We start from the raw sequence: 13,965 nt of genomic DNA, 5'->3' as shown, positions 1-13,965 counted from the left end.
ACTTTTCTCTGAGGCAACTAGCAATAGGACAAGAGGACACAGCCTTAAGCCGTGCCAGGGGATGTTAACGCTGGACATTAGGAGTAATATCTTCACAGAAAGGGTGATTAGACATTAGAATGGGCTCCCCAAGGGAGGGTGGAGTCACCGTCCCTGGAGGTGTTTAAGAAAAGCGTGGACGCAGCACTCAGTGCTATGATCACAGGTAGGACTCGATGATCTCGGACATCTCTTCCACCCTCATTGACTGAATTCCAGCACAAGGTACCCGTTAACCCAACACCGCGAGATTGCAGCGCCCGATCCCGGCCGCGGGCCGTGGAGAAGCGTCCCCAGCGCGCTGCCGGCAGCCGGGTGACTCCGCGCCTCGCGTCCCGCCCCTCCCGCCTCGCTCTGCCCGCCCCTCCCGGCTCGCCCCTCCCGGCGCGGGGCGGCCGTGCCCGGTGTCCCGGTGTCCCCGCCCCGCCGGCCGCCGCCATCGCCATGAAGTGCCACTACGAGGTGCTGGGCGTGAGGCGCGACGCCGCCGAGGAGGAGCTGAAGCGGGCGTACCGCCGGCTGGCGCTGCGCTGGCACCCGGGTACGGCCCGGGCCCGGCCCCGGCCCCTCACGGCGCGGGGGCACCCTGGCTCGGTGCCGGCGGCGGCGGGGCGGCTGCTGCCGCCGAGCCTGACCGCTGCTGACGGTTTCGTTAAATTGTCGTGCAGATAAAAACCTCGAGAACGCGGAGGAGGCAGCGGAGCAGTTCAAGTTGATCCAGGCGGCGTACGACGTGCTCAGCGACCCACAGGAACGGGCCTGGTGAGCGGCGCTTGGCCTGGCAGAGGCTTTATTAGCCCTGGCTGTGCCAGGACTTGCCCTGTGCTGTTCCTGGGCCTCCTCGCTGCGAGTCAGCGCGGGCATCCGTGGGCCGGAGCGGCCGCCTGGCTTTAGGCTTTGTGAGAGTTAGAGCCGCGCAGCCCCGCGGAGGGCCGGGCTCCGCTCGCTCGGCGCCCTCGTGGTGTGCCGGGAGCTGGCGGCGTGCTGGGCCCGAGGAGCCCTGCCGACAGCCGGGCTTGGCCTGCTTCCTCCTCCCCGAGCACGGGGCAGCTCTGCACGGCTGCTCTGCTCAGCCCTCAGGCCTTGGGCAGTGCGTACAGGTGTTCAGTCCTAGTTTGAAACACACACATGCACGTCTCTAAGGGGTTGCTGTTCTGAGTGTTCTGCGTAGCTTGTTTTTCACGTGGTCTGAAGGATGTACTAGATCACACAGCCAAACCTACCTCTCATGAGTTTGTCCTCCTTGAAAATACAGTATTGTTTTACAGGTTTTATGTGCTTATGTAGGATTTGGGGGATTGAAATAATGCACTACCTGTTTCTGGAAGGTTGGTTAGGCATCTTGCCCAAATATGATTGGTTGTTTGCTGGTTTTTGAGGAATTACTGCTGTAGATATTGCAGATAAAGTATGTAAAGTAAAGGTCAAGAGGGAATATTTACTGGGTCAGTCATAATTTTTTTCTCTCTGAAGACTTTGGATGTGAAAGACAGATTTCAGGTAGTGGGTTAAGGTATGAGTGACGTGATAGGTGTACTGCTTTAGTTTATCAGCACTGAGGAATGTTCTGTGTCTTTACGTCCTTGATGCTATGAATTTTTTCCAGGTATGATAACCACAGGGAGGCTCTGCTAAAAGGAGGAGTTGATGGAGATTATCAAGATGATAGCTTAGATCTGCTGCACTACTTCACTGTTAGCTGTTACTCTGGATATGGGGATGATGAAAAGGTAATGAATCAATTAATCTTTAATGAATCAGTCTAAATTCCATTATAAGTGTTGGCATTTGTTTTGTATTAAAGTTATATGTTGAATTGTTAGCACAGCTTATGCAAATTTAAGACAAAACTTGAATTGGATGTATAAGGAACCTTTAATTCTTGCATATTGTCCAACAATTACTTAATCATAATGTCCCAACTATGCCATATAGCCACAGATGTGTGCATATTGTTTATCTTAGTAGTGAAGCATTCCACAGCTTTGCAATCCCATCTATTTATTTAGAAATACCTTTATCAAGCTAGAATGCTTAAAACTACAGAAAAGCACTGTAACAACAGTCTTTGGGGATGAATGTGCTTGCTAATTGAATTCCATATTGGAGTTTTTAATTCCCCATTGGATTTTAAAACACTCACCATATATTAAAAAGCTCCAGGTAACTAGAAAAACATCCACCAGAGAAAATACTTACCTGTCATTTTGTTACTGTACTAGTAGTCAGTTAGTAACATATTAATTTAGAAAAATATAGGATTTTTAATAGTGAATTTTATGTCTGGAACTTCCACAAAACTTAATCCTGTGTAACTAGAAACTTATCACCATCTCCGGCATATGGATACTTTTTTCTTTTAAGATTTATATTTGATGACACATGTGAGAGACAGAGACTGTGTGAAGAAGGTAGAAATAAAAGGCATGAGAGATAGTGGAACTTTGTTAAGAAGGGTCTTGTACCTCAAGGAAGTGCTTACAAGACCTTGGGTTGCTCTTGCAGTGTAGCAATGTTTCTCCAAAATACACTGCACCTGAGCATTTGTGCATCTTTTCTTGAGCTGTGCAAAAAAATTATTTATTTATTTATGGATTTATTTATTTATTTATTTATTTCAGGGATTCTTTGCAGTCTATAGACAAGTTTTTGAGAAGATTGCAAAGGAAGAGTTGGAATATATGACACAGGAAGATATTGAAGAATTCCCTATGTTTGGGTATTCTGATAGTGACTATGATACGGTAAGGGCAAGTGTAAAACTGAACTGCAGGTAATGGAGTTAAACCATTGCTTTGTTCGAAAGCAAAGTACCTGCTGATCTCTGAGGTGAATACTATGTATCTGTGATTATTTTCTACTGTTGTAGACCATTACTGCAAAGGAAGTGCTTGTGGCCTGATTCACATTTATGTGAATTAAAATTGGTATTTCCTGTTGGACTGTAGTATTAGCCAGGCCTGCAGGGTGAGTTGTCAGACAGATACTTCAAAGGGCAAACAATCAGTTATGCCAATGGAACTTAAGTCTAGTGCAAGACCTACAAAACAAAATAATGCACATTTTCTTTGCTTTCTGATGAGAGTAGTTTAGCAGTATTTAACAGACATTACAGAAGGCGTATTGAGCTAATTTTTTCTTCCTATAACATATAGTATCTTGCCTCATACAGGAAAACTGCATAGCACTTAGTGTGTAGCATAGCCTTTAGAAAATAGATGTGATGTCGACTGGCAGTGTGAGCTTACATTATGATTACATTATGATCTGCAATGACAGAAAACACTGCATACTTTCCTCTGTGAAGGAAGCCAAGAAAGTGTATGAGTATGTCTTGTATGGGTATGTATTTGTATGACTTGAATTCTTGTCATCTGGTTTGCCAGCTATTTGTTATAACCTATCACACTATCAAATTTAGGATTTTTTTTAAGGTTCCAGTATTTCTGTGTTGAAATTAAATAATGAGGTGATTACACATTCCCTAGGGAATAGCTGCACAATATGAAGTGCACTCAAATGTTGCTTCTAGCATGGTACTTCTCCCTGTCACTTTCTCTATATGGCTTATTATTTATGAAATTTGAGTCGGTATGTACCTTAAAAGTTAGTATCTTTGGTGGCACAAAACTTGGCTGGAGTTGGAAACAAAAGTTACAATCAAACCTCTTAAGAGGTGAGAGAAGGGGTATTTGGAGGTGGGGAGAAGTTACAGGGTGGCTTGCAAATGGAAATCTTTCCCAGGGAAAGATTTAATGTAGTAATGTAGTAATCTTGAAGCGTCTTTTGAAAACTGCTTGTTTTGAGGCCATGGGATAAATAAAATCATAGACTCAAAATAGCTTTAATGCTTATGTCATTTAATAACTGCAGAAGGGACTGGAATTCTAACACCAAGATGCTTTGACATCTGCCTAGTTCAGGCTGGAAGGAGAGTGCTCACTTTTTTTCTGTTCTAGGGATTCATAGGGGTATTTTATAGGAAATAGCCTCTGTTAAATAGAAAGGTGATTTTCCTGTTGTTTTATATTCAGTCAAAGAGATTACATTGTTGAGTATTCCACATTGCAGTGCTCACTTCTCTGTGCTGTAGGAATTTAATGGGAAAAGAGGTTTAGAATGGAGCTACGAAAACTATACAAAGGCTTCAGAATCTGTGATGTGAATGCTCTCTGGTTTGGTCTACTCAGTGAATTCACAAGAAGCGTGGGAGGCAGCTTGATCAGTGCCAGGTAGCCAGGAAAGATATTCATAAGGCTATGAGGTCACAAGCCTTCATGGGAAGAGAAGTCTTGCAGGTCAAGTAGATGCAGAAACAAAAGTGATCAGCTCCAGGTATGACTAGTGGGCAAAACAAAATCCACCTGAGAGTTCAGCAAGGGCTGCTATAAAGGCTGTTGAAGAATGCCAGACACATGCTGGTTGTTAAGGTAGCTGCTGAGAATGGGGAGAGTCCTGCCTTATACATCTGGGCAAGGGGAGGATGATCCCTGTCATCAGCTGATGTGTGTGCATCCTATTGCACAGAAGTATTGTCTTCTGAAGCAGAAATCTGAGCTAGGTAGTCTAATATTACTTAAGTTATTGGATGAAATATATATGTTTATTGGTTGTTTTTTGTAATAGCAGAGAAAACCTCTAGTGACTTACCTCCCAGAAGCCACAGCCATGAACTTCATAGATAGTCTGCTGGAAATTATTGTTGAGTTGTTCCTGTGAATAAAAATTGATAGTTGTAGTTCCTGTGAATAAAAATGGCAGAAGAAGAGGACTCACTAGAAGAAAATACATTGAGCTATTAGGTTAAATACTTCTATGAGGTATCTCAAAATATGGGCAGTTGGTCATAGAGAAGTGAATAGTAAAAAGGAGAGTTGATGGGGCAAGTAATCTAAGAAAGGAGTTTAGGCATGTCTTGATTACTGAATATATGAATATACAAAGTGCAGAAGGATAGTCATTATTTGGAGAGAAATAAAGAACAAACTCAAAGCGATTATGATGCCATGTTATTAGTGCAGCATTTACCCATGACTAGTGAAAGGAAGGAGAATAAATAATAATCACTTATTTTTTCTTCTAATGTGAAAGCTAGGGGGCATAATTTTAACCTACAATTATGTAGTTTGCTAACAAAACAGGAATAAATGTTTCTTCACATATCCCTTCGTTAAACTGTGCAAGTCACGGCTCCTTGCTGTTGTATCATCAAGGGCTATTCACTTCTGTCTTTCTCAGGAAGCAGAGAGAATATACAAGGAAGAAATAGCATTATGTATTTATTTTGCTGCTTTTTTTATTGTGTGCAAGTGTGTGGCTGGCCTCTGGTGTGGGTTAATGTGGAGGTTCGTAGTTAAGTTACCAGCCTGCAGGCAGCATGTGTGATTCTGATTGTGCTTTCAGTTTGACAAGAGAAATACAGCACAGCTAAGTAAATGGACACTAGTGTCAGCGTGATCCAGTCCTACAGGGGGATATTTTTAGAAGATGCAGTTTGTAATAGATTAGACAAGGGTGTTGAATTGACGTGCTTTCAGACTTCAAGATGATGTTAGAAGTTTCTCTGAATCTTCATTGCTCTGAGGCATAACTGTGGCCTGTATAGAAGTTCAGAAAAAAACTGTTTACAAAAGCCTTGAATTATTTATCTGTTTTTTCTGTCCCTCCTCAACAAGTTGACTCCTCAACAAGTTTTGTTTTTTCCTACAGGTAGTCCACCCTTTCTATGCATACTGGCAGAGTTTCTGTACTCAGAAAAACTTTGCTTGGAAAGAAGAGTATGACACACGGCAAGCCTCAAACCGCTGGGAGAAACGAGCTATGGAAAAAGAGAACAAGAAAACGAGAGAGAAAGCACGGAAAGAGAGGAATGAACTGATCCGTCAACTAGTAGCCTTTATTCGTAAAAGGGATAAAAGAGTACAGGCTCACAGAAAACTTTTAGAAGAACAAAATGCAGAAAAAACTAGAAAAGCAGAGGAATTTCGGAGGCAACAGAAGCTAAAACAAGCCAAGTATGTATATGTGGAACAAATCCTTTTTTTTTTAAGGTGGAGAAGCTATCCATGAGGATACGATATAGACATAGATTCTGAAAGTAGCTCCACTTGCTCTTTCAAAGATTCTTGAAAATTTTAGGTATTAGTTTTGGTCACAAGTCTGAGCTTTTTAAAACTCAGGTTTCTGCATTGTACTGACTTGAAGAGATTTAAGATAACTGGGTAATCTAGGTCTTGGGAGTAACTGGTTGTAATAGCAGAATCCAGTGTGCTTTCATTTAGCTGGGGTAATAAAATTTAATAGTTATCTTTGTTCCTTTAAAGAAAAAATAATGTAAGTAGAGTAAGGGAAAACAGGACTGTAACAACCTGGATTTAGATCACCTTCACCTTGGAGCTGTACCTGCTAAAAAGAAAGAGGAGAAAATGAGCTTAGCTTTGTCTTCCTTTTTACTCTTTGGAAAGGACCCTTTCATTAGACTAAATGCAGTGTCGAATGTTTGGCTTTTCTGCCAACTGGAAGAGCTGTTTGCCTGCACATAGGAGGGAGGAGCTTAAATTCTTATTAAGAGTGCACTTGCAAAATAATTGCATATTGATTAAAATTATGTAATAACATATATTAAGTATATTATGTACTGTTTTTCTACATATACATATATACATTCTCCCTTTAGGGACAATAAAGTAGAGTTATGCATTTATTGACAAGTGGCTTGATAATTCTGAGGCCAGAAGCTACCTGGAGCAAAATTCAGCTGTCCTGTGATGCCCTATTTGATAACTTAGGGCACACTTAGGTTGGGAGAACTGAGCTGGTACATTCCCGCAGCGCACAGTCAAAGAGTAATGTGCTTGTGGATTTTGTTGTCCTGTATTTTTGGTGGACCTTAGAGTAGGATTGAACTGACTTGCTTGCTGTCAGCATGGTAACTGCCCATGCTGCACAGCATAATCTGCGTGAAATTCAATGAGGACCTACCTACATTAGTATCTCTGCTTGCAATGTAGAGGTGCCCATTGGCATCACAAATTAACTCAGATTGCTCAGATTTCCAGTTGTTTTCTTCCTTTATAATATCTCCTCCAGAGATGCCCAAGAAGAATTATCTTTAAGTAGAAGTTATCTTTAAGTAACACTGTTCCTGTAGTTCCTGTCTCAGGGACATAAATGTATTCGGCTTGCAGGCTTGCTGAGCAGTACAAAGAGCAGAGCTGGATAACTATGTCAGATCTGGAGAGAGAGCTGCAAGAGATGGAAGCACAATATGAAAAGGAATTTGGAGATGGATCAGGTGGTGAAGATGAATTAGAAGAACTGGAGACAAAAGGCGTTGAAGGTATGGTGTGTGGGGAGGTGATCTGTACTGAGTCACTGCAGTATGAGTGTGGCTTACTTACAGCCTCAGATTCACAGTTCTGACTGTAATGAACTCACTGCCTCCCTCTGAGAGTGCTGGACTAGAGTCTGTCCCTCTCCAGTGTTTTCCTTTGAACAAGCTGCAGCTGTTAATTTATACCAGTGTCTGATTTTGTAAGGTGATCTTGAGGTGTCTGCGTGTCAGTAGTACTGGAGAAATTGAATGTCAGTGCTGTGACTATTTTCTGGGGCTTAAAAAGCAGCTTGATTAAAAATTGCTCATCTGACTTTGTCTCTCTGATCCCTGCTGATCTCTTCAGACAAACTGAGTGATGAAACTGAAGAAGCTGAATTTGTTGATGGTCTGTACTGCCCTGCTTGTGACAAAATGTTAAAAACTGAGAAAGCGTAAGTATTTGTAGTTGGGGATTTGGGATGGAGGTGTTGGGTTTTAAATAATTTAAAACTGCATTTTAAGGAATTTTTAACTTCAAATAATGTTAGTGTGTCGTCATGCTTAGTAGTGCTGGATAATGGGCCTGTTATTAATTATATGTAAATATGACAGTGTTTGCTCAGAGCAACGTGCAGTAACAATCTGGTCTTGACAGCATGAAGAATCACGAAAAATCAAAGAAGCATCGAGAGATGGTATCACTGTTACGACAGCAATTGGAAGAGGAGGAAGGGAAATTTACTGTGTCTTTGGATGATGCAGATGAAATACAGACCAAAGAGGAGGAAGAAACAGAAGACATACCCAAACAGAAGTACTTCAAATTATTTTTAATTTTACCATGACTCATGATTTACTAAATCTTAGTGGCCTTCAAAGGGAGATCCTGATGATTTGCCATTGCATTTGCTCTCAGTACTGTGCAATTTGATATACTTCTTAGAATCAGAGTTCCAGTAAAACATATGCATTTGTATGACTGCATTTAAGTGCTGTAGAAGAACAGACTTATGTTTTCTCTGCTGCTTTAAGTTACATGTTAAGGAAAAGAAGAGCTTGTTATTTTTCAAGCAAGAGGGACTTCCACAGAGCCAGTGCTTATTGATTTGGTACTTACTGTGAGTTGACTGCTGGCATAAATGGAAAATGAGTGTGCTCAAAATCAGAATTGTTACACAACTTCATTTTTTAAACAGCCAGAGCATAATCCTAACTATCTCACTAGTATCTTTGGGTGCAGTCTGAGGGGAATAAATGTTTTACTAAATGTAGTGAGTAGTTTGGGTGACATTGTTTTAATTTCTGAATAATTTCTTTCTTTTTGTGGCTATCTAATATCATGTTAAGAGGATAAAGGAAAAGTATATTTGATATGCCTTTTTAGAAATCCTAGTAGTTTTTGGGGGGTTTATATTAAAAAAAACCATAATTTTAAAATTGTATTTACAGACTTTCAAAGAAACAAAGGAAGAAACAGAAAACAATGAAGGTATGTGTCATAATGATACTCTGGGATCTTTACAACCCAGTTTTGTTATCTCCTGACACATTATTTTTCTGTCCTGCAAAACAGGAGAACTTGAAATTCCACAGAGTTTGAAGACTATTTAAAAATATTTTTAATTCTTCTTTGCCACCAGAATAACTTTTATTAGACTTATTATATATAAGTCTTATAATAACATTATATGCCTCACTTTGTTCTGTTAGAAGGTGACTCTAAAAAGGCTGTAGTCTGAAGTGTGAGAAAAACAGATGGAAACAGGCAAATGGGGAGAATAGAAAGAATTGATCAGGAAGACCAGTAGTGGCCTTGGTGCATTAAGAGCTCAGTTTGGTGGTCACTTCTGGCTTTAGTTGCAGGAGTTGGTATAATGCATTGTTTTTTAGTCTCTAATTTAAGAGTCAAAAAGACTGCCACAGTATTGGTTTCCTGCTGGCACTGTAACTGTTGGAATGAACACATCCATTCCACCCTTCTCTTGGACTACAGACAAAAGTAACACCAATCTGTTGTACTCCAGGATCAGAGTCTGTGTGTGCTATCACAGATCTGTGCTGACAGCAACAGGTGGAATTCACCAAGTGCAAGCTGTTTGAGGCTTGAGTGGCAGGAGTGTCATAGCACACTCCTCTGTTTGCCTTTCTCAAACTTTATCCTTTTCAGGTACTTACTCCTCAGTCCTAGCCTTGTTCCAGTGTGCTTTCTGTACCAGGTCCTGCCTCTTCCATGCTTTCCCCTCTAATTTCCTATTCTCTGTTCACCCTTTCTGCCCTCTCCCACTGCACCATTTATCTCTTGCTCTTAAGAAGCTTTTCTGAGACTTTCAAGCAGCTGAAGTTTCCTGGCTTCACGTTGGCTGGTCCAATTTCAAAGTCTGAGCATTGGCTTGACCTTCATGTTTCTGTGCAGGTTATGATGCTTCAGTTAACTCTTTCCTCCTCTGTTTGAGACCAGAAGGTCTGTTCTCGCTGCAGAGGTGGCACATTGTCACTGTTTAATCAGTTTGCTACAGCATGGACAGTAGGTGCCACTCTTGCATTACACAAGATGAAATCTTGTGCTAAGAAATCATGACCTCCATCCTGTGCCAAGCATTGTGTAGTACAGGGAATCTCTGTGGGTTTTATTTTCTTTTCCTGAAGTTCGGATTAGCAAAGTTTTTTTTTTTCAGGTAGCTGAGACTATGCACTAGAGATGGTAAGAGTTGCATTAATGTGATGTTGGATCAAATTTGTTATTGTACATTTGGGAGCTTTTCTGTTCTGCTTCAGACAGGGAGTTGATATTTTGCCAAACTACATATATTGAGTCTACTCTGGCACATGGAAAAGGCTGCCAGTATCTGCTAGGGAAGGAAATTACAGTGTATCTACCTGATTTCAGTCAGTGCAGTTATTTTGGCTCGAGTGTCCTAATGCAGTTGTCTGGCACAGAAGACTTTAGTCTAAATAATTAACCTTTTGCAAAGTTATAAGCCAAGCCACCATCTGTTAAATAAGAAATGGTAGACAGAGCAGGATGAACCCTGTATGTGATTAAAAGCGACCTTCATTCTCCTCTTCTGTAGTTTCAGAGGCTGTTTTATTGGTGTTTCTTCCCTTCACCGCAGGTGGCCTCATCTTTCAAAACAGGAGAACTAAGGTTTTACATGTTACAGTCTCACTGAAAACACACAGTAAAATTGAGAGGGTCCATGGCTTTCTCTCCTCCCACCCCACCCATATTTGAGGTAAATAAGTATAATACTATAAACATAGTCACTAATGAACTGAAAGTATTTAATTTGGATTTCTTCTGTTTGGACAGAGTTATGAGGACTCTTTTGATCAAAGTGCTGACGAAGAAACAGTTGAACAAAAGGGAGTACCCAGCATGGAAGACTGTGGCTCAACAGAGGAGCTGGTAAATGATGGCCAAAGATGTGCTGTCTCGGAGGACACAGGTGTTACAGATTATGTCAGCCAAGAGAATGAAACAAAAAGTGAAGTAAAAAGGTGTGTTGGGTTGCAACATTGCAGTCACTGTGTCATTCTGTGTCATGTTTGATACTGTCAAACAAGAATAGATTTACTCTCAAATGTGGACTCTGGGGGTCTGCTCACCAAAGCTGGTTTGAATAAATATGATACTGAATAAAGAGTGTAGGAACTTCTCTGAAAGTGGTGTTTGACTGCAGATTGCTGCCATATCACTTCTCAGGAGCAGATTCAACATTTTGAGATAAAAAATTGATTGTATAAATTAATTTTGTTTTTCTGGATACACTTACATTTTGTTATGTAAAGAAAGAACAGGGAAAAGCAGCATAGACATTGAAAACTGACAAACATCAGAAGCTTGTAAATGTTGAATGTTCCTGTGCACTGATCTTACTCTGTCTATTAGCAGCACTAAGCCTAAAGGGAAGAAAGCCAAGGAAGCAAAAAAGTCTGCTAAGGCATCTTCAGAGAGCTCAACAGCGGTATGTCAAATTACTTATGCTATTTAAAATAGAATCATAGGTTGAAAGGGACCTTAAAGGTCATCTAGTTCCAGTGAACCACATTGCTAAAGCCCCATCCAACCTGGCCTTGGACACTTCCTAGGCATCTGCAACTTCTCCGGGCCTTATCACCCTTACAGTAAAGAATTTCCTAATGTGTAATCTAGACCCACCCTCTGTCAGTTTAAGACCATTCCCCATTGTCCTGTCACTCTGCCTGTATAAAAAGTCACTCTCCCTCCTTTATTTAAGCCGCCTTTAGGCCCTGGAAGGCTGCAATCAGTTCTCCCTGGAACCTTCTCGTCATCTTTCTCAGCCTATTTTTATAGGAGGGCTAAAAGATGGGGGTCATATAACTACAAAGAAAGCTGTTTTTTGGTCACCTCCAGCCCACCAATTTTACCCCTGTGATTTAATAGAACTGAAACTTCAGTTCATGTCCTCACAGAGAAATGCAGGACTAAGCTTCATTTCTAGGACAGTTGGTAAAGTTCTGTGTGCAAGGCAGTTCAAGTAAATTAAACATCTGAGGACAGAGCTGTTGTCACCCAGCAGGTGACAGGCAGTACTATTTGCATCTTTCTTGATATTGATGCTTGCTGGAGAGTGAAACTTTGTAGTAACTACAGCTAAGAGATACTAAATTCACTGCATCTCAGAGCCCAAAGTATTACCTCTATGGTCAGATGAGATCAAAACTATTCTTTACTTTGAATTAGATTTGCAAGGCTTCTATTCTTGGTTTTACTTAAAACAGTTGAAAATTTCATGAAGGTTTATTTGTGTTTATTTTTTAAAAATATGTATTTAATTGCTAATTAGTAATGGAATATTGATGATAGGAACAAACAGCTTATTCCTGCTTCACTGCCAAGGAGAAACTGTGCAAGAAATTGGTGTATTGCACCAAGTGATGACATATTCAAAGCAAATATGAAGTGTTCTGAGGTTTTTTTTCTCATTGTAGAATGAAGTTCCCATCCACTGTGTAACCTGCAATTGTGCATTTCCATCGCGAAATAAATTGTTTGAACACCTGAAAGCCACAGGACACGCAAGAGCAACAGCAACACCAACAGTAAATGGAGCTGTGAATGCCAAAACCAAAAAAGAGAAACGTAAAAACAGATAGAACTTTGCTATAGTGACAGTCTTCAGAATTGTACATTAACACTCTTACAGAAGTGAAACATTCACATTGCCTGTGTCTGGAGTTAAGAAGGCAAGTACCAATGTAGGAAAAAAAATGAAGATGCACTACCTTGGAATACTATCTTGTGGAGGACTCTGTGATTTCTTCTGTTTATAGCAGCCTTCCTTTAATCATCAAATGGTTTGGTGTCATGGCACAGGTGGGTGCTCCTTTCACCAAGCCACTTTGTCTAAAGCCCCTTACCCTGCAGCAGCTTTCACACCATGGTGGGGGGGAAATAGTAACTTAAAGCTGCTCACCCTGTGTTCCTGTAGAAACCTGCATGGATAAAGTACCCACACAGAGGAAATAATAAATTATTTTAACACTTATGCTGTTGCTTTTCTTTTGAGAGAGCTCAGCTCAGGGTGAGTGTAGCCAGTAGCAGGATCTGTGCTCAATTGCTAAGAACGTGGTGCTAGTAACACCCAGGTCGTGGGTTTGATCCTTCTGGGGGCCATTCACTTAAGAGCAGGACTTGATGATCCCTGTGGATCCCTTCCAACTCAGAGTATTATTTGATTCTTTGATCTTTTATCAAATATGAAACACCACCAAGTCATGGGCTTTTCTTCTGCTGTCCTCAAATTACTTAATAACATTAGGCAGCAGACAGAAGGGAAGGAGTTAGATGACAAAGCTGTTTAATCAGTTTTGACAATTCCTATTTGTTTTGTACATATACCTCCATGGGAGATGTTGAGGAAAAAAGTCTAGTGGAATAGCCTTGCTGGAATAAGTGAAGGAGAAATAAATGAGTGACATGAATGAATTAATGAGTTCTGATTTCTAATGAAAGACACAGCACTTCCACTTAAAGCTATAATCTGCCTGATCTGGAGTAGAAAAAAAAGATGGGATAACAAACACCTGATTTTGGTTGTACACAGGAGTTATCAATGGAATTGGAGAAGGCAGTGCTCAGCAAAGGTTGTACAATATTAACTCATGGAGTAAGATTAGGAAAGGATGCTCTGCTACTAAAGTTCCTCTAAGGTACTGGAAGAATACTCTCCTCCTCCCAACCTGATGTGGTGCTTTATTGGGTGAAGGAATTCTTCAAATATTAAAAATGGAATAAAAATAAAATGATAAATGCACAGTTCTTGCTGACTGTCCACAGCATCATCTTTTTTTTAATTGGAAACTGAAGGAAGCAATGACTTTACGCAATACAAAGTGATTATTTAAGAAAGAACATCTTATTCCACCTTCCAGAGTTTGCACCTTTACAAAATGATTAATGGGTGTGCTGTGCAATCCCAAAAGCAGCAGGAGGAAAAGAGAAGTGTATTTTGGAGAGAGTGATGACTGGATTTTTATCCCCATGATAAAAATAATTACTGTAATTAGAAACACCTCAACTGTCTGCAAACTTTTTATGATGCTCTAATTACAGTGTGTCCTTGTAGGCAGGGCAAACAGTTTTAACT

General features: G+C 40.8%; 1 protein-coding gene across 2 annotated transcripts; it reads left to right on the top strand.

Annotated features, from left to right (window-relative positions):
* Positions 1–285: 285 nt before the first annotated feature.
* DNAJC21 (DnaJ heat shock protein family (Hsp40) member C21) lies at positions 286–13,304 on the top strand. 2 transcript variants are annotated; one of them, XM_056513319.1, is made up of 12 exons: positions 286–580; positions 708–801; positions 1,646–1,769; positions 2,661–2,783; positions 5,749–6,053; positions 7,227–7,378; positions 7,719–7,806; positions 8,010–8,168; positions 8,804–8,843; positions 10,665–10,852; positions 11,247–11,319; positions 12,308–13,304. In XM_056513319.1, exons 1-12 carry the CDS (start codon positions 484–486, stop codon positions 12,470–12,472), a joined length of 1,608 nt encoding a protein of 535 aa, XP_056369294.1. In that variant the 5' UTR covers positions 286–483; the 3' UTR covers positions 12,473–13,304. The 2 variants fall into 2 exon arrangements, with proteins under 2 accessions (XP_056369294.1, XP_056369293.1); XM_056513318.1 differs by having other exon boundaries at positions 11,244–11,319.
* Positions 13,305–13,965: the final 661 nt, after the last annotated feature.

Source organism: Oenanthe melanoleuca, chromosome Z (genome assembly GCF_029582105.1).
Source record: "Oenanthe melanoleuca isolate GR-GAL-2019-014 chromosome Z, OMel1.0, whole genome shotgun sequence".
Lineage (NCBI taxonomy): Eukaryota > Metazoa > Chordata > Aves > Passeriformes > Muscicapidae > Oenanthe > Oenanthe melanoleuca.
Note: the sequence above shows the minus strand (reverse complement) of the source record. Positions and strands in the feature narration are given on the sequence as shown.